The sequence below is a fragment of the Mustela putorius genome, unplaced genomic scaffold (genome assembly GCF_011764305.1).
Source record: "Mustela putorius furo isolate JIRA1106 unplaced genomic scaffold, ASM1176430v1.1 tig00003845_pilon_pilon_pilon, whole genome shotgun sequence".
NCBI classification, from domain to species: Eukaryota; Metazoa; Chordata; class Mammalia; order Carnivora; family Mustelidae; genus Mustela; species Mustela putorius.
Genome location: NW_025421998.1, coordinates 31522698 through 31541903, shown reverse-complemented (window position 1 = coordinate 31541903; position 19206 = coordinate 31522698). Strand labels below are relative to the sequence as shown.

The window sequence follows — 19206 nt, the reverse complement described above, 5'->3', positions numbered from 1 at the left end:
CACCCAGGCGCCCCAGGGGAATATTTAACTGAATGCAAAGTCATGTATCAATCCTGGAACCAAGATTTTACTTCTTATTTCTCAGGGCTAACCTTAAAGGCAAATTCAGAAATTATTTTCTGTGACATATTCTAAAAAATAACCCTTGTGCTACATTAATCCCATAAAACACAACTCCAGGGGAGCCTGGGTGGCTCAGTCTGCTGAGGTCTGCCTTTGACTTGGGTTGTGATCTCAGGATCCTGGGATCGAGTCCCACATGGGGCTCCCTGCTCAGCAGGAAGCCTGCTTCTCCCTCTTCCTCTGCCACTCTCCTTGCTTGTACTCTCTCTCTCTCTGATAAATAAAATCTTTACCCAAAAACATAACTCCAACAATTCCTACAGCACACTAAGAATTCTTTCTCTGATAACTGAAGGCTTTTATTCACAAATGGGTGACACACTTTCTTGAAAAAATATAAAAGCCCCAAACTGTACACTTAGAAGTTTCAGTGAAAATTAAAATCAGAATCAGTATTTTAAAAATTCTCAAAAGATTTCCCCCACAGGGAGACAATTTTACTTACTTTAACTTCCACTGTCTTCCCTCCATGTTCAACATGTCTCTCTACGTATTCAGAGGACAGCAAATCGCTGTAACAAACAGAAACGATGATTAAAGAGGACCTTGAAAATGTAAATCATCTGAAAATTGACAAGTTTACACATACCAGCTTTATGATTCTTTGGCTAATATTTTAAAACAAAAATAAAACTTTATGAGTCTCTTTCTCTCTCTTTCATTTTCTCTCTCACAAACACGCACACACAGATCCTAGTACTCCTCAAAAACGATGAGCTTAATCACCTGTCATTAACCTATTCCACTGACCTAGGTCAATGGTTCTAGGAAACTACCGTAAGCTCAACATTATTCCTAAAACATCTTATTCTTCCCATTTTTACTTTAGCTTTTACCAAATAGTTCTGATTTACTACCATACTTTACCATTTTTAATGTGTGATATTTTAACCTAGCAAAATATTCCTTTTCATCACAAAAACATTAAAAGGGGGCAAAGAAAGGTGGAGAAAATGAGAAGGAATATGCCTTGAGCATTTTTAAATAATCCTTTTTGAAACCTCTCCTAATCAACCTTCTTGTACAATTTAAAGATGTTTACATCTTCTTAAATATGCTTTCCTTTAATTCCACACATATGAAAAAATTCCCCCTTTAATAGTGGTGCCTCGAGACACAACTTCCATAAAAGTCTTAATGTCTCCATATTTTTAAAGCACGAAGACATAAATAAAATTAACATCATTAAATAAAAATAATTATGAAGTGATTAATTTCTTTTTTTAAGATTTGATTTATTTATTTGAGAGAGGGAGTGTGCAGCGAGAGAGTCAGCAGGAGCAGAGGGTAAGGGCAGAGGGAGAGGGAGAAGCAGACTCCCCACTGAGCAGGGAGCCCCATGTCGGGCTCAGTCCCCAGGAGCTTGAGATCATGACCTGAGTCAAAGGCAGACGCTTAACCAAATGAGCCCCAGAACTTATAAATTTCTAAGTTTATTCTGTCAATGGATATTCAGCTAACTAGAAAATCTTTTTCACAGTGCCCTGCAGGTTACCATACTAAAATTATCCCAATCATTTAAAAAATGTGAATTTTGGGCAACGGGGTGGCTCAGTTGGTTAAGCAACTGCCTTCCGCTCAGGTCATGATTCCAGAGTCCTGGGATCAAGTCCCAGGTCGGGCTCCCAGCTCTGTGGGGAGTCTAATTCTCCCTCTGACCTTCCCTCCTCTCATGCTCTCTCTCTCTCTCTCAAATAAACAAATAAAATCTTTTTTAAAAAATGTGAATTTCTGGGACGCCTGGGTGGCTCAGTGGGTTAAGCCGCTGCCTTCGGCTCAGGTCATGATCTCAGGGTCCTAGGATCGAGTCCCGCATCGGCTCTCTGCTCGGCAGGGAGCCTGCTTCCCTCTCTCTCTCTGCCTGCCTCTCCATCTACTTGTGATTTCTCTCTGTCAAATAAATAAATAAAATCTTTGAAAAAAAAATGTGAATTTCTGGGGCACCTGGATGATTCAGTAGGTTAAGCATCCAACACTTGATTTCGGTCCAGTCATGATTTCAGGATCATGAGATTGAACCCTGTATCAGGCTCCACACTAGGTGTGGAACCTACTTAAGATTCTCTCTCTCCCTCTGTCTCCACACCCCCAACCCTGCTATTGCATGCAAACATGCTCTCTTCCTCTCTCTTAATCTGAGCACATAGGCCTGCCATGATAAGCACCAAGCCTACACTGGCTTGAAAGGTAAACAGAATGATCAAGCATGTGTTTTATTAACAGAGGTACCATAATCAATTCCCTACAGTATCTGATCCCTACATTACCCTTTAGGGGACCTATAATTATAGTATAACTCCTTGTTTCATATATCTTTGGAATACATTTTCCTTCTGATGTTATGAGGGAACCAGCTAGGATGCTCAAAGCTGCAAGCTGTAGAAAACACAACTAAAAGTGGCTTAAATAATTTAGTTTATTTATAGGACATTTATATCTTCTTTCTTGTTAGAAATTCCAGGACAGGTGTAATGTGAATTTGCTTCTGCAGATCTGTTAGATGAATAAATTTGAAGTTTACAAAACATATGCCAACACTTCTAAGATATTTTATTTTACTCTTTATTTTTTAAAGATTTTATTTGTTTATATGGCAGACAGAGATCACAAGCAGGCAGAGAGGAGAGTTGGAAGCAGGCTCCCCGCTGAGCAGAGAACCTGATGCAGGGCTTGATCCCAGGACCCTGGGATCCTGACTTGGGCTGAAGGCAAAGGCTTTAACCCACTGAGCCACCCAGGCACCCCTACTAAGATATTTTAAATATAGATGAGTAACTAGTAAACAAAATTTTGTTAGAGGTGACAGAATGCATAGAGTGGGTAAGTGTAACTAAAAAGATCACGTATGCTAGAAAGGGATGGGTGACCAAATGATATCTAGGTAATAAATACAATACATAAATACAATAAATACACAAAAGATACTAAATATCCAGGATACACTATACATAAACACTATCTATGAGATCTTAATTCAATCACCTATTGGTGACATCCAGGGCTTCCCAACTTCCATAGTACTGACATGTTGGGCCAGATAATTATTTGTCTTGGGGAGTATCTTATACACTGTAGTATGTTTAGCAGCATCCCTGGCCTCCCTCACTAGGTGCCAATAGCATCTCACAGACTCATCAGTCATGACTATCAAAAATGTGTCCAGACATTGCCAATGCAGGCTTGGGGATAAAACTGCTTTGGTTAATAAACACTGATGACACCCATTTTTACCCCATGTATTCTTTGCCCCCAAAACACAAACAGAATCCATTACTGTTCATCTAGCTCCCCAGCAATTTACAGCTCCTAACCAAGCCTACTTATCTCTGTGTAACTCAGAACCGGGAAATGGGCATCATTAAGCTTCAACTACCTTCCACCTATGGAGCTTGCCCAAACCTCAACTCTGGTCCTTGAAAACATCATCAGCAGGGAAGGCAGATACAGCAGGGAGAGAAGCAGAACTTATGAACACCATGCACTCCAGGTTTAGCTGGAGGGATCCCTTCCCTCCAACTTGGACCCTATAGTAGGGGTGATAACCTAACCATTTCTTTCTTCTTGCTTCTCACCATGTCCTTCAAGTTAATTTAGCAAACCACATGACTTGAAGATTTTAATTTGGCCTGTGGGGGCTAGCTTACCTGGTAGCATACTTGTGGGCTATTACCTATTCCATCAAAATAATTTCCCACCAAAGAACAGGGAAGTTCCAGAGTTAGTTGGTGTGGTGGCTCAGTACATGGATGTGAGCACATGTTCATGGTGCTCCATCACCAGTATGGTGAGTGACCTGTCCTCTTCACTAGCTCTTGTCATAGCCCTAGCATGGCTACTGCAGTTCAAAGCATCTCACGTAAATAAAAATATCCCAGGGAAGAAAAGCCCTGTATTTCTTGAATCAGTAAACTCTACACAAAAGCTCCTAGCATCCATCTTCTCAAGTATGTTTTGCCAGAATTACCTTACTGGGCCTCACCAAAACAGATCCTTTGACTGGGACATTTGCTTTTGAATGATCGTTTTCCATCTCCAGAGCCTTGCCTGAGCATCATGAGTACTCAGAGAGAGCTGAACAATGCTGGGGGAAAGGAGGGCGGGGGAGAGAACAGCTATTGTGCAATCAACCAACAGCTGTCTTTCTTTTCTCCTTCCTTCCTTCCTGTCTCTCTCCCTCCATCTTTCCTTCCTTCCTTCCTCTTTCTTTTCTTCTCATGGGGATATAAGATAGTATTTCACAAATTCTAAAGGACTTCTAACAAACAAAAGCATGATAGAAATCTGCCTCGAGCAAGACATGTCATTGTTCCAGCATCCACATCTCACCTGATTACCCACATCCATACCCTACACAGGAGAGCTACCAGCCAGATATTTGCGAAGAACAGGCCCCCAACCTTGTATCAGTCTCAACTTCACAGAAGTGGGGGAGGAAACTGTCATACAAAGGCAGTGTTTACTAGCAGAACCAACTATTATTCCCTCTCTTGGGAATCTGAACAAGGGAATTCACAAAAATATCATTCAAGGAAAGAGAGGCAACAAGTGAAAAATAAGCAGACACTTGAGAGACACAAAGTTGTGCCAGTGGGGAATACCAGAGGGAAAACCCCTAAATCTCTGCTGCTTAGGTCCTGGGATCCAGAAAGCCCATCCCTGATGCTGAGTATCTCTGGGATCCTTTCTCCATCAGTCACATTAGTAAATCCCCATTATCAGAGCTAGCCTGAGTGAGATCAAAAGCAATTAGGTATAATATCATTTAGAGAAGTCATACTGGTAGTAGTAATAACAACAATATTTTTTAAAAAAACAACTTTTGAGTCTTCAAGGTTTTCAAAGTTCAAGGGAATATTTTCCTTTGAATTATAAAATCCAGGGATTAAGAGAATATGAGTCACCACATGAATGTAATTACAGCAAAGAGAACCCTCTGCTCAGGAATTATGCAGCTATTTCAATCAAGCCTCCATACCTACAAGCAATGTTAGAAAGGGCTCCATGTAATTTAAACTAAAAACAGCCCAGGCAATTGGGTTTTGTTTGTTTGCAGTATTGTGGAAGTCTGCTAAGTATTGTTATTTTAATTATTAGGCTGAAAAACCTTCTATTTAAAATCTCACTTTTCCTCTACTGAAGCATAAAATCTTTACTACCATCTACTTAGAACCTAAGCAAATTTTTCTGAAGCCTCCTAAGGCAGAGATAATCAAAATTATCTTAAGTTCTTTTTCTTAGATTGTCATTGTTTATTGTTAAGTAGGGATCTACTTAAATAATTTTAAGTGTAGAAAAATGGTGGATGATCTCCTTAGCATTGAGAATTTTTATTTTACTGTCAACTGATAGGGCAGAATTTACTCCATGTTACCTAACGGCTTACTCAAAACTGATGTATGAATGTTAACTTGTGAATTTTCAAAGATGAAAGTGAAAATTATTTTCCATCAAATTCTAAAGGCCACTTGTTTTATGAAGAAAGTAAGGAGATGTTTTTGAAATTAGAAATGTATTCTGAGGCCTTTTTTTCATTCCCATGCCGTAATAAGCCTGGAGTAAGCAAAACAAACACAATGTAAACATTCTCAGCCATAATAATGGTTACTCTTTGTCTAGCAGAAAACTGTCATGAATCACAGGCAGCTGGTTTAGTACAAAGATGTTGGAGTTTAAAAACAAAACTGATATTTTGATTTCCCATCTAAAGACTGCCATTTAGTTGCTGTGTGACCTTGGTCAAGTTATTTAATCTCTATGACATAATTTTCCAATGTCTAAGGTGGAGATAATATGAAGTTTGTAGGTATTAAATAAGAACGTGGATGAAATCCTCCCATATCCTGATTTCAATCACCCTACCCCCATTCACCATCTCCTATCCATCTTTCCCTAAAACTGTGACTTTAACTATCTATAATCTTTTAAACCATGAACCCTACCTACCACTTTTTCATTGTCCTTCCCTCCCTCTTGTCCCTCTAACCGAGCTTATCGTCCATGCCCTGCCACGACAATCACTCCCTTGCATACACTCTAAACTTTGCTACTCCTCTCACTCGGTGATCTCCCACGTTCACCTGGCCAAACCACAACATTGAGAAGAGTTAACTCTTCTCATAATCAGTCTGTCCTCAAAAAGCAGAACATCCTGAATGATGACACGATGAACTTACAACCACAATTAGCAAGTGGCCCCCCTTAGCACAACACTGCCCATAAATCCACTAAATTTTCCTAGTCAATTTACTCTAAGACCTTTCCAAGCTTTTCTCCCCCAAAGTATTCCTTCACCATCACTGATGTTGATGACCTCTATTCTGTATTCACTGAGAAAATGGAAACAGAAAAAGACTACTTCATCTTCCCAACTGACACACCAAACTTCACCTCTGTTTCTGAACCAGTCTCTACAAGGATGTGTAAAAAAATGTATCAAACTCAGCATGGCTAGTGCATAACTATCTCAGCCAATCCCAACATTAAATTCTACCTTCAAAACAGTAATACGGGGGACACCTGGGTGGCTCAGTGGGTTAAGTGGCTGCCTTCGGCTCAGGCCCAGCATTCTGGGATCGAGTCCCGTATCAGGCTCCTTGCTCAACAGGGAGCCTGCTTCTCTCTCTGTCTCTGCCTGCCACTCTGTCTGCCTGTGCTTGTACTCTCTCTCTCTGACAAATAAATAAATAAAATCTTAAAAAGAAAATTTAAAACAGTAATACAGGGGTGCCTGTGTGGCTCAGTGGGTTTAAGCCTCTGCCTTCGGCTTGGGTCATGATCCCAGGGTCCTGGGATAGAGCCCCAAATCAGGCTCTCTGCTCAGCAGGGAGCCTGCTTCCCCCTCTATCTCTCTGCCTGCCTCTCTGCCTACTTGTGATCTTTGTCTGTCAAATAAATTAAAAAAAAAAAAAAAAAAAAAACCACCGAAGGAAGAAACAAATGAAGAAACCCGAAACAGCACTAGATTTTTTAAAAATCGCCTCACAGTAAAGATCTAACTGAAGGTACTGCCAGTGAAATGTGACCTTGAGGTCAAGAGAAAATCAAAGGATGTGGCTGTAAGACGGTTTGTGAAGACCTCAGAAAGACTTAACATTGTTTTGCCTGGACTGTATCATCTATATAAAGGAGTTTCTAAGATTCTCAAAGGCCTGCCTACCAGATCCTCAGCTACACAAAAGAGTTTCTAAGAATATTAAAGGCATTGTCCCATAGCATCTTGCCTCAAAGTCCAAAGTAAGGAGAGGCCTATCCCAAAAAGATATGTGGCTGTGGTTTTGTCCAATGGGGTAAATCCCAATGATTCTCACAGAACCACCAATGGAACGGTCACCAGCTTGAGTCAAACGGGACAGTCAACTCAAATTTTTTAGTCAGGAAGCAGAACTAAAAAGATACTTAGATTAAGGCCTAGGCCCATTTCTTATGGAAAAGAAATGGTGACTAGAAGAGTACAGCCTAGAACCACAGGCAATGACTCCCAGGAAAAAGAAAAGACCCTTAACCTATGAATTCACAAAACAGAAGCTGGTGACATACACCTGCTGAGTATCAGAATTTCAGTGGGTTGGTTAAAGCTAGGTTCCTATTTTCTCCCTTTTTAAAACAAGAGTATCTATTGCAGTCATCCTGTCTTGACCACCCCTTTGTAACTTGAGTGTGTGTGGAACATCTAACTTGTCTTTTCAGTTCAAGAGTCTGTACTTGAGTCATGTCACCTAAGAATCAGATTGAACTCCAGGACCTGATTCAGATGACGAGAGCCTAAACCCTGAGTTTGAGCCTGACACTCTAATGGAATGAGGTTTTTCAGGAGTGTTTGGAGGAATTCACTACATTTGCATTTGTGAGAAATATAAATACTTCGTGGTCCAAGGATGGACTGTGGTTAATTAAATATGGCTACAAATTATTTGTCACTCCTCTTACAGCCAAGTGGAGACCATTTCTCTTCCCCTTGAATCTGACCTGGCCCTGTAGCAAATATAATGAGGCAGAAGTGATACTGTATAACATCTGAGATTCCCAGCTTCTACTTTCACACATGTACAATTCTGCATCTTTGAATCTCTGAATCCAATCATCACGCTCTGAGGAAACCTAAGAAAGCACATAATAAGATGCCTGTAGAGAAACACCAAGAGTCCCTAGCTGACAGCCCCAGCTAACTTCCTAGCCAATGCTGGCACCAATTTCCAACTGAGGCCATGTGACTGAGGCCATTCCGGATCCTCTAGATTTAACAGTGCCCCAGCTACTACTACAGGAAGCAGAACTTCCCAGTCAACCTACAGGACTGCACAAAATAATACACTAAGGCAATAGTCTGGTCATGCCTGCTTATTCTAACCATTCGGTAATTGTTAATTGTGCACAAAACTAGCATCATGTTTTCCTTGGAGCAGGCTCCAAATGAGCCCAATATAACTTACTGTGGATAATAAAATACAAAAGAATCATAAAAGTTTCAAATATGAGTATAATCCATCCAGTAAAATAGGGAAAACCTCCATCGAGTCACAATGGAAAATTAGATATTTTGTTTCATTTCCAAGTTTTTCAGAACAGAATTAGGAAAATAGAAGATTGAAGAATTCAAATGTCATTATCTAAGAGCTATAAGAAATTAAAAGCTTAGGGGGGAAAAAAAAGGAAGAATGTTCTTCCAACTCTCTCCACTTTATGCATCCCTCCTCCCATTTCATCTTCTCTTTTGTTTTCTTATTCATGTAGCCAAGAATTAACCTGCCAGATCCTTTCTGAAAACAAATGTCTTTGCTGAGAACCCTCACTACAGAGACTGGATAAATGTCCTGGGTCTTCATACCAGTGAGAATTAATCATCCTTTCTTCAGCCCCAGCCTGTGCCAAAACTGTTGTCTATATCCTCAACATGTAATAACGAGTATTTAAAATTCTTACTTTGTTTAAACTAAATTAAAGGGAAACAATAAAAATAAAAGCTTACTTACTTAAGATCTGCCTTTAGGATGAAAGATCCATTTCGTTCCTTTCCAAATTATAAATATGAAAATTCCTTTTTGCTTATGCACATACAAGGGATTTTCTATCTACCCTGTGCCTAAGCATGAAGCTATTTTAGTTATGTTCTACCGAGGAAGTCATAATCCAATGAAAATTTTCAAGGAGCTTTCAACGTGTATGTCAGGACTAAGGCATTTAGACCATATGTGATTGGGTGGCAGTTGAGTTGGGCACTATTATTAATAATACCTCTTTTTATAGACTCCTTATTCCTACTAAGGCAAAGGTTTCCAAGCAAAGCCTGGCTTTGCCCCAGAATCACAGGATTTTTGTTTTAAATGCCTGGGAACCACCCCCAACCCACCTACCAAGTTGAAGTCTCCTGACATACAAAAAATGTTACCAGGGCATAGAAGTACAATCAAATTAAGCTACAAATATTCTAGTAATATTCTATTAATATAACAGTGTGTTGGTATATTCTGATTATTGTGACTCATTACCACACTGAAAGTCAAAGATACTAGGGAACACACTGCAGCAGAACAATAAAAAGGAGTCTCTGGTGAATCTTACGGCACATTATTAACAGAGGGAGACATGTTTCTCTCCATGAAAGTCAAATCAAAGACTCTTTTTTTATAATAAGGAAACCAACAGACTTACTCCAAAATTTACTTAGATTTCCTATGAGCATCTTAGCAATGAAAAGTTTTGTTTTGTTTTGGTTTGGTTTTAAGATTTTATTTATTTATTTGACAGAGATCACAAGTAGGCAGAGAGGCAAGCAGAGACAGAGGGAGAAGCAGACTCCCTGCCGAGCAGAGAGCCCGATGTGGGGCTTGATCCCAGGACCCTGTGATCATGACCTGAGCCAAAGGCAGAGGCTTTAAACCACTGAGACACCCAGATGCCCCAAGTTTTGGTATTTTTAAAAAGTTGTAGCTCTTACATGTTATTCAAATCAAGTATATTAATTAAAGATTCCCATTTTTATATTAATTACTTGAAAATCATACTCAACAAGGTAGAACTTGCCTCAAATTCTCTATTACTATCTGCTTAATCAGCATTTTTACTATCTTTGTCTCTTTCCTTTCCACATCCATATGCTGGGAGTAAGACCACATTCCTCAGCCAAGATTCCACTGTCAGAAATAGAGCCCACTGCTAAAAGTGAGACTGTTCCCCACCCCATCCTGTATGACCTCATAAGCTGGAGTCAAGTGGGAGTCCCAATTCTGCCTATTCCTAGCAAGACAGCATCTACCTACCATCAACCCACACAGCCTCATCAGGGCAATATGCTCTCACAATCATCAAGATAAACCTAATTAGGCCTGTTACTCTAGTTCATGTGTGTTATCTCAGGTATGTTAGGCTCCCAAATATTCAAGAATATTTATCATATAAAACCTATCCAAAATAACAGTAGCATTCCTTTCTAACAATACCAGCTCTTAAGTATTTGTTTCCAAAATCTATTTCTTGGGGCACCGGATCTCTAATCCCCACATGGCTCTGTCCCCGTATCCCACCACTCCCCACCTCCAGATGCCCTTTGATGATGCCCTCTGGAACTCTCATATGGCTACTAGCAAAATCTCCAATCTCTTCCTTGAACACTTCCTTCAACTATCTTTCTTGAGAATCAGTTTTCCACGTCAGGAACTGCTTTTCCTGTACCCAGTTACGTTGGGAGTGTACATCCTAAGTAAGGGGACCCGGTGAAGAGATGGGAAGATATCCTCTACGTTTCTCATTGCCATGTCATGCCATTCTCACACATACCACTAAAAATCACCCCGTTCTGTATCTCCTATCATCAGACTACCACCAATCCTTACAACAACTTATTAATTCCTGTCACTGTCCCTCACTCCCCAAAGATTTTAGCTTCTAGTTCATGATCACAAACTCAAACACTACTGTTGCAATTGTTGGCGATTTTGGATTTACCTAGGTGACCCTTATAATTCAGCTTCTCAGCGCCTTGACCTCATCTCCTCTAATGATCTTCTCCATTCTTTTACCTACCATATTCTCAATTCCAAGCCTCTCACCCTCTTCCTGATCTATTTTTCTCCTTCGATACCCATTTTAATTCTCTGACCCCCAATGAGACCCATAATCCACTGAAATTACTACCATATCACTGTCCTTCACCTCCAGCATGTCTCATATCTTTCCTAGCTCAGCCTCAATTCAATCTTAATATTCACTACTTTGTAAATTTCCCTACCTTGCATGTGATTCTCCCTTGGCCAAACCAATGCTGGTTAAAATAAGCTCTAGAGGCACCAGCCCTACTCAGTGCAACTGAATGAAGCTGAAGAACAGTCTATCATCTTGCTGACTGTGTTCATGTTACAGTGATGAACACTAACTTCAGTGGGTCCCCTAAAACACTCTGGCAATCATATTTTATTTCCCTATGGCATCTACTCTCCCAACTATGCCACAATACCTTTTCATACCTTCTTTCTTTCTCTTTCAAACCTTCAAAATCTATTTTGAGAAGATGGCTTTGCTGCTTATCAAAAGATAAGTTCCAAAGAGTTCCACCACATCTCTGCACCTACTACCATCTTGCACTCATACGATCAGCCTTCCCTCCTGGTCAGGGATTAGCTGTCCATGTAATTATCCCAGGTCAATCCCCCTATTCATTCACCATAATCCACCCCTTCTTGCCTACCCAGGGACAAGACACCAGATATTACTCCCTCCTGCATCACCAAATTCTCCCTCTCTACTAGATCTCTTCCATCACTGTATAAACTTTGTTATTTCTCCCATTTACAAAAACAAATAAAAGAATTCTCAACATCATTTCCCTGCTCAACTGTTGCTACATTTCTGTTGACTAAGCAAAACCACTTAAGAGAATTACCCATAGTCAGCATCTTCCTTTCTCACCTCTCTTACCTCTTGAACCCATCTAATCAGATTTTCACCACAGCACTCATCAAAACTGCTCTTACCAAAGTCACTCACTACCTACCTCCATCTTGTTAAATCTAATGGTTGATTCAGTCTTCATCTTACTTGACGTATAAGCAGCATTTGACATAGTTGATCACCCCTCTTCTTTGGAAATATTTCCCTAGACTTTTCCTACCAGGCACCACACTTTTCTGGTTTTTCTCCTACTTCTCTTGCCACTTCTTCTCAATCTTCTCCTCTAGTTTCTTCCTGTTTCCCCAATCTTTAAATAATGTCGTGGATTCAGGGCTCAGTCCTTGTTCCTTTTTTCCTTTTATACTCACTCCCTTGGTGAACTTACCTAATGACTTCTGTTAAATAACAAGTATATGTTGATGACCCTCAGATTTATGTCTCCAGTTAAGAATTCTCCTCTAGGGACACCTGGGTGGCTCAGTGGGTTAAAGCCTCCGCCTTCTGCTCGGGTCATGTCCCAGGGTCCTGGGATCAAGCACAGCATAGGGCTTTCTACTCAGCAGGGAGCCTGCTTCCCTCTCTCTCTCTGCCTGCCTCTCCGCCTACTTGTAATTTTTGTCTGTAAAATAAATAAATAAAATCTTAAAAAAAATTTTTTTCCTCCAAACTTCAGAACTGTATTTCTAACTACATAGTCAACATCTCTTCCTTATCAAATAAGCATATCAGACTTAACTATCTCCAAATTTGAGTTCCTGATCTTGCTTGACAAACGTTGATCTTCCTAGTCTTCCCATTTTCATAATAGCTACTTCATTGTTCTAGTTGGCCAAAAACCAAGGTGTGATCACTGATTCCTCTGTTTCTCTCGTATCCCATAGCCAAGGGATTATGTCAACTCTGTCTTCAAAATATATCCAGAATATGATCACCTTCATTGCCACCACCCTGGTCTGAATCACCATGGTATCTTGCCTAGATTACTGTAATGCTTAAGCTCTATCTGTCAGTCTGTCAGTATTTCCCTAATCATTTGCAATCCCTTCTTTAGAGAGAATACAGATTAATAGGCTTTATTATCCATTGGTAATGATGGTTCATTATTGCCCTCTTTTTTAAAATTGAAATATAATTAACACAGAGTGGTATATTAGCTTCAGGTTACAACATACCGATTGGAAACTTGATCCATTACTCAAAGTTCACCATAATAAGTGTAGTCACCATCTGTCATTATACAACAGTGTTACAGTATTACTGACTATATTCCCTACGCTATACTTTAACATTTCCATGACTTATTTTACAGTTGGAATTTTGTACTTCTTAATCCCCTTTACCTCTTTCACCCATCCTCCCACCCATCTCTCCTCTGGCAACCACCAGTTTGTTCCCTGTTTTTAAGAGTTTGGGGTTTTATTTGTTTGCTTGTTTTTTTATATTCCACATATAAGTGAAATTATATATTATCTGTCTTTCATTCTCTGACTTATTTCACTTAATATAATGCCCTCTAGGGTCTATCCATGTTGTCATGAATGGCAAGATTTCATTTTTTTTTTTAATGGCTGAGTAATATTGCACTGTAAGTATGTGCTACTGCTTCTTTATCCATTCTATTGATGGATACTTAGGATGCTGACATATGTTTTTTTTTTTAAGATTGATTGATTTTTTTAAGATTTTATTTGAGAGAGAGAGAACATAAGCAAGGGGCAGGAGCAAAGGGAGAGGGAGAAGCAGATTCCCCGCTGAGCAGGGAGCCCAATGCAGGACTCAATCCCAGGACCCTGGGATCATGGCCTGAGCCAAAGGCAGATGCTCAACCAAATGACCCACCCAGGGGCCCCTGTGGCTGCTCCCACATCTCGAATCATCACCCTTTTCTGAGGAAGCAATCTTTCAAAATTTAGTAAAAGTCTTAAAATGCTGATATTCTTCTTACACAAGAATCTAAGGAAGGAAAATAACCATAAATACAAAAGGTATTTTGTGCCATTTAAAAAACAGTTACTACCTAAAAACCTAATGTTCACAAGGCCACTAGGGAACCACTAGCACAAACACTGTGAATACAGATACTTTAAAAACTTTCAAGGAGAGCAGTTAGATAGTACATACAGAATGTATATCTTTTTGAACCTGCAATTCTGTTTCTAAAAATTTAACATAAGGAAATAATTTGTTACTGTCCACATATATTTAGCCATAAAGACTATCAATACAGTATCATCATTGAGAAACAGTAGAAAAGACAAGAGAAGTAATTAAATACATAGGGTACAAAAACTTACCACTGAACACTGCTAAAACTAACATGTCACTGAAGATGATAGAAGATGTTCATAATGTTCATATTTAAAGTTGCTCATAGCATATCTACTTAAGAAAAGCTCCAGGGGCACCTGGGTGCTCAGTCAGCTGAGGCTCTGACTCCTGATTTCAGCTCAGGTCATGATCTCAGGGTAATGAGACCGAGCCCAGTTTCAGACTCCCCACTCAGCATGGAGTCTGCTTGAGATTCTCTCTCCCTCTGCCTCTGCCCCTGCCCCTGCTTATGTACTCTCTCTTCTCCTTCTCTAAATAAGTAAGTAAAATAAAATAAAAAAAGAAAAGCTCCAAATCTTGCAAAAGATAGAAAAGTATGTATGTATGAAGAAAAAAGAAAAAAGTACACAATAAAATGGCAGCAGGGCAAGGTGCATAGGTGGGACAGTCAGCTAAGCATTCGACTTTGGATTTTGGCTCAGGTCATGATCTCATTGTCATGAGATCAATCCCCAAATCAGGCTCCGTGATGGGTATGGAGCCTGCTTGGGAGTCTCTCTCTCCTGCTCCCTCTGCCTTCCCCAACCCCACCCTGACTCACACATGTGCACTCTCTCTCAAAAAATAAAAAGTTAAAAAAAAAAAATATATATATATATATAGCAAAAAAATAAAATGGTAGCAGTGTTCAGCTTGGGGTAAATAGATTATTGCTACATTAATTTTACTTGTTTTACCTCCACATATCATCGAAGAGTTCCATAATATACATGTATTACATTTAAGAAACTAAAGATAAGTTATATTTATAATTTCATAAAAATAAGGAAACTAAATTTGAAATGTATTTCTCAAAGCCAAATACCCCAAAGTTACTCACAAAACAACATAAACATACAAAAACAGATGACTGGTTTGACAAATTACTTCCTATCTAATGAGTAAAAAATAATGAAGTCTATAAAACTCTACAAAAGTCTACAAAAAGGTTTAAGAACTTATATAAATTGGAACAATGCTTCTTAAGTTAAAAAAAGAAAAGCAGTATAAGAAGTTATATAGAGACAACATAACAATTAGATAGATAAAACAATGCACGGGGAAAAAATAACTAATTGGAAGAAAATACACCTAAATGTTCAAAAAAGGTCACTTTTAAGTGGTGGAACTCTGGGTCATCAAAATTTTTCTTAGCTTATTAAACAGTTTCTTCTGGGTTTATCACCTGAGTTTATCACCTTATTTCTCAAAAAAATTATGCTCAGGGGCACCTGGGTGGCTCAGTTGATTAGACATCTGATCCTTGGTTTCAGCTCTGGTCATGATCTCATGAGTTGTGGGATCCAGCCCCAACTCAGGCTCTCCACTCAGCAGGGAGTCTGCTTAAAGATTCTCTCCCTCTGTCCCTCCCCCTACTCCTGTGAAGGCTCTCGCTCTCTCTCAATAAGTTTACAAATCTTAAAAAAAAAGAAAGAAAGAAAGAAGAAGAAGTAAGCTCAAACTTATATTTCTCTATTTCTTTAAGTATCAATAGCAGTAATAAAAATAACAGTTAATAATTGGGGGCTCTTATTACTACTCTTACTACTACTACTACTGACCAGGAGCTTCACATGCATTGATTTACTCTTTATAACAATTTTGTTAAGTAGGTATTATTAGTATCTCCATACGAATGAGGAAACTGAGGCACCCATAGGGTAAGTAACTTAGTCAAGGGTACACAAAGGTAGTAATAAGCGATAGAGCCAGGATTCAAACTCAGATGGCCTGACACCTGCACTCGGGACCTTGACCAACTAAACCCGACCAAACATGTACTTTCCCTTCTCCCACCATTTTCTTCTCTCCTTAATTAGTTTTCTATACATGCTAGTAAATTAGCCCTGAACTTCCCCCACAGAACTGTAAAGCCTTCAATATGGTCAAACACATCAGGTAATCTATCATTAATTTCACTTTTTCCTTTGCTGTGTCCCTCTTGTGGCCTACTGCCCTCCTGCTCCTTTCTGGACTGATTATACAATTATATCCTAGGTCTGTGGCCCAGATGTAGTCCTGGACTTCCTCTTCACTATAATTCTGAGAACTCTCTGTGATTCTCCTTACTGTAAATCTGTTTCCTATTTCTCACATCTTCATCTTTCCTAATGTTCTCTCATTTATTGTGTTGGGACTTGTTCTTCCGTACCTTCCAAAAAAGAATGCGTCATATGATGTTCATTTATCTTAGACCTTGCCTGTATGTTTTTTGAGAACTTGCCTTTGATGGTTTGAATTTGCAAGTACAGAAATCCTTCAGAATTTATACAGTACTGCTCCACTTTCCCTAGTGCCTAGCATTGCTAATGAAAAATCTGATGTTATTCTGATTCTGATCCTTCCAATGTGACCTGGTTCTTCTCTTGAGAAGTTTTTTGGAACTTGTCTTCTATTTCTATTCTAAAACTTCAAAATTTTATGTCTTTTTGTAGGTCTTTTTTCATTCACTGACCTGGGCACTCCATATTCCCTCCCTTTCCATCAAGAAATTCATGCTCTTCCATTATGAAGAATATTCTTTGCTAATTTCCATTCTTGTTTCTCTTTACTCTCTCGTGGAATTCCTGTTACTCAGTTGTTTCAGCTCATGGATTGATCCTCGTCCTGTTTTTATCTTTTCTTTCCTACCTTCTACTTAACTTTGGTCTTATTTCCTCGAGGACATCCCCCCCCCCCAAATTTTATCATTCAACCCTTCTATCAATTTTTATTGTTTCTCGTATTTTTCTACTTACTTTTATCTGGATCTTTAATACCATTTTCTTGTTTCTTAGATGCAGTATTCATCTCTCTTAATATATTATTACTGGGTTGGGTTTTTAAAGATTTTCTTCTATTCCCTGCATATTTTTGTTTCAGCTGAATTCTATTCATTTGTTTGTTCTGATCTATTTATTTTTTTTTTTTTTGGTTAGGTGTTCTCCTCAAGTATCTGGCAATCCATATTATAAGCTTCATGCTTTTCAAACCTGCTTTCTTCCCCTAACTATTGGAATTCCAATACCTAGTGTTGACAACATATGCCCATCTGACAACAGCTGGACCTTCAACAACACAGGTTTGAACTGCATGGGTCCACTAAAATTTGTGGATTTTTTTTTTCAATACATGCAGAGCAATACTGTAATTGTATTTTCTTTTCCTTATGATTTTCTTTTTTTTTTTTAAAGATTTTATTTATTTATCAGAGAGAGAGAGGGAGAGCAAGCACAGGCAGACAGAATGGCAGGCAGAGGCAGAGGGAGAAGCAGGCTCCCCGCTGAGCAAGGAGCCGGATGTGGGACTCGATCCCAGGACGCCGGGATCATGACCTGAGCCGAAGGCAGCTGCTTAACCAACTGAGCCACCCAGGCATCCCTCCTTATGATTTTCTTAACACTTTCTTTTCTCTAGACAATTTTACCTTAAGAATACAGTATATAATATATGCAACATACAAAATGTGTGTTAATGAAGTGTTTATTTTCACAGTAAAGCTTCTAACAGTGGGCTATTAGCAGTTAATTGTTGGAGGAGTCAAAAGTTATAAGCTGATTTTTTACTGTGTGGGGATCACACCCCTAATTCCCATGTTATTCAAAGATCAATGGGTTGGTGAAAAAAATTCTGTCAAGATAAAAAGAAACGTTTGCCCTTCTAGAGTAACAGGAAAGCAAATACTAATGTATGTTATGGAACAGTTTTTGAAAACATTGTTTCCAGTGATAGATTCTTATCCAGAATCCAGACATGAAGAAGCGTTGTTTGTCCTAGGAAAGTAAATATAATCTCTCAAAAGTCTGTAATTCTATTTGGTTTCCTTACTTAATAAATGTTATTCTATTAATAATACTTAAACAGACTTTTTTTTGTAAAGCATAAATAAGTGTTAAGCCAAAAGAGTATTTTGTTGTTAGCACTTGTACCTTCTCCTACATGTTAGAGATGTAAAATGAAGTAAAACTATGACTGTCTGATTTCCCATTATAAAATAGTTTAAGAAATTAATATCTTCTTAAGTTAATATAATCTACCTTTTCTCTAGGCACCACACCATAGCCCAGTTTCCTGAGATGTCTATTGCTTCTGTTTCCAGAACCCTTCCCAGGTTGTGCTTCTTACTGAAATTGGGAGGCAGGTTTCCCCACACAGTTATGTCAGTTACCCCTTGTCCATTTTTGTGACATCTTCCAAATTTTTATTGATGTCACTCATCTACTTTGTTCTTGGGAGTTTACTATGTCCTCACTGTCATTTTAATGGAGGAAAGATGCATGTGAGGGTTCAATCTACCATATCTAACCAGAAATATGGAGGTCATTTAAAATGTTTATTTTCCAATCATGATCATATAATTTTTATGACAGAAAGTTATTAGATTAAACCTGAGCCAGGGAAATCTAAGGAATATGGCCATGAAATAGACACCCGAGAGTAGATAATTACATCTCACCCTTTGTCTCAAAACTCTAGTAATACTTCCTTAACGGGTGCCCTTCCTGCTCTCACACACTATATTCTGTTCCATCAGCTGTCATTTCCTCACCTACCGTTCAGTTCCCAGGGCCATTTCCAGCTTGTGTCAGCCAACTTACAATGACTTTCTAGGAGCCAATGGTAATTGCACCAAGTCAAACGATCTTGTTTCCAGTAAAATGCCTTTGTTTCTTCACAATGCCAGAATGCTACAATTAATAATGAGTGGTTTTAAAAAATTATAACAGAATTAAATAGCCAGCTGAATTTTGTCACTTTGAAAACTGTCATCAGGAGATCATTTTCATCTATGCCGGTGACATGGCAAATGCTCAAAACTCTGTTAAAATTTTCCCTCCAGAAATTCCTTCAGAGACAATTTACGTGACACATAAGAAAACCAGTCTCATTATTTCCTAACCATCTCTTCTAAAT

General features: G+C 38.9%; 1 protein-coding gene across 13 annotated transcripts in view; it reads right to left on the bottom strand.

Moving 5' to 3' along the window:
- Positions 1–19206, bottom strand: part of ADAM22 (ADAM metallopeptidase domain 22) — a 220136-nt gene that overhangs the window by 106904 nt on the left and 94026 nt on the right. For all 13 annotated transcript variants that reach the window (XM_045089765.1, XM_045089764.1, XM_045089767.1 and 10 more), the window contains exon 4: positions 569–635. In XM_045089765.1, the coding sequence (XP_044945700.1) occupies positions 569–635 (67 nt within the window). The remainder of the gene's footprint in view (positions 1–568; positions 636–19206) is intronic.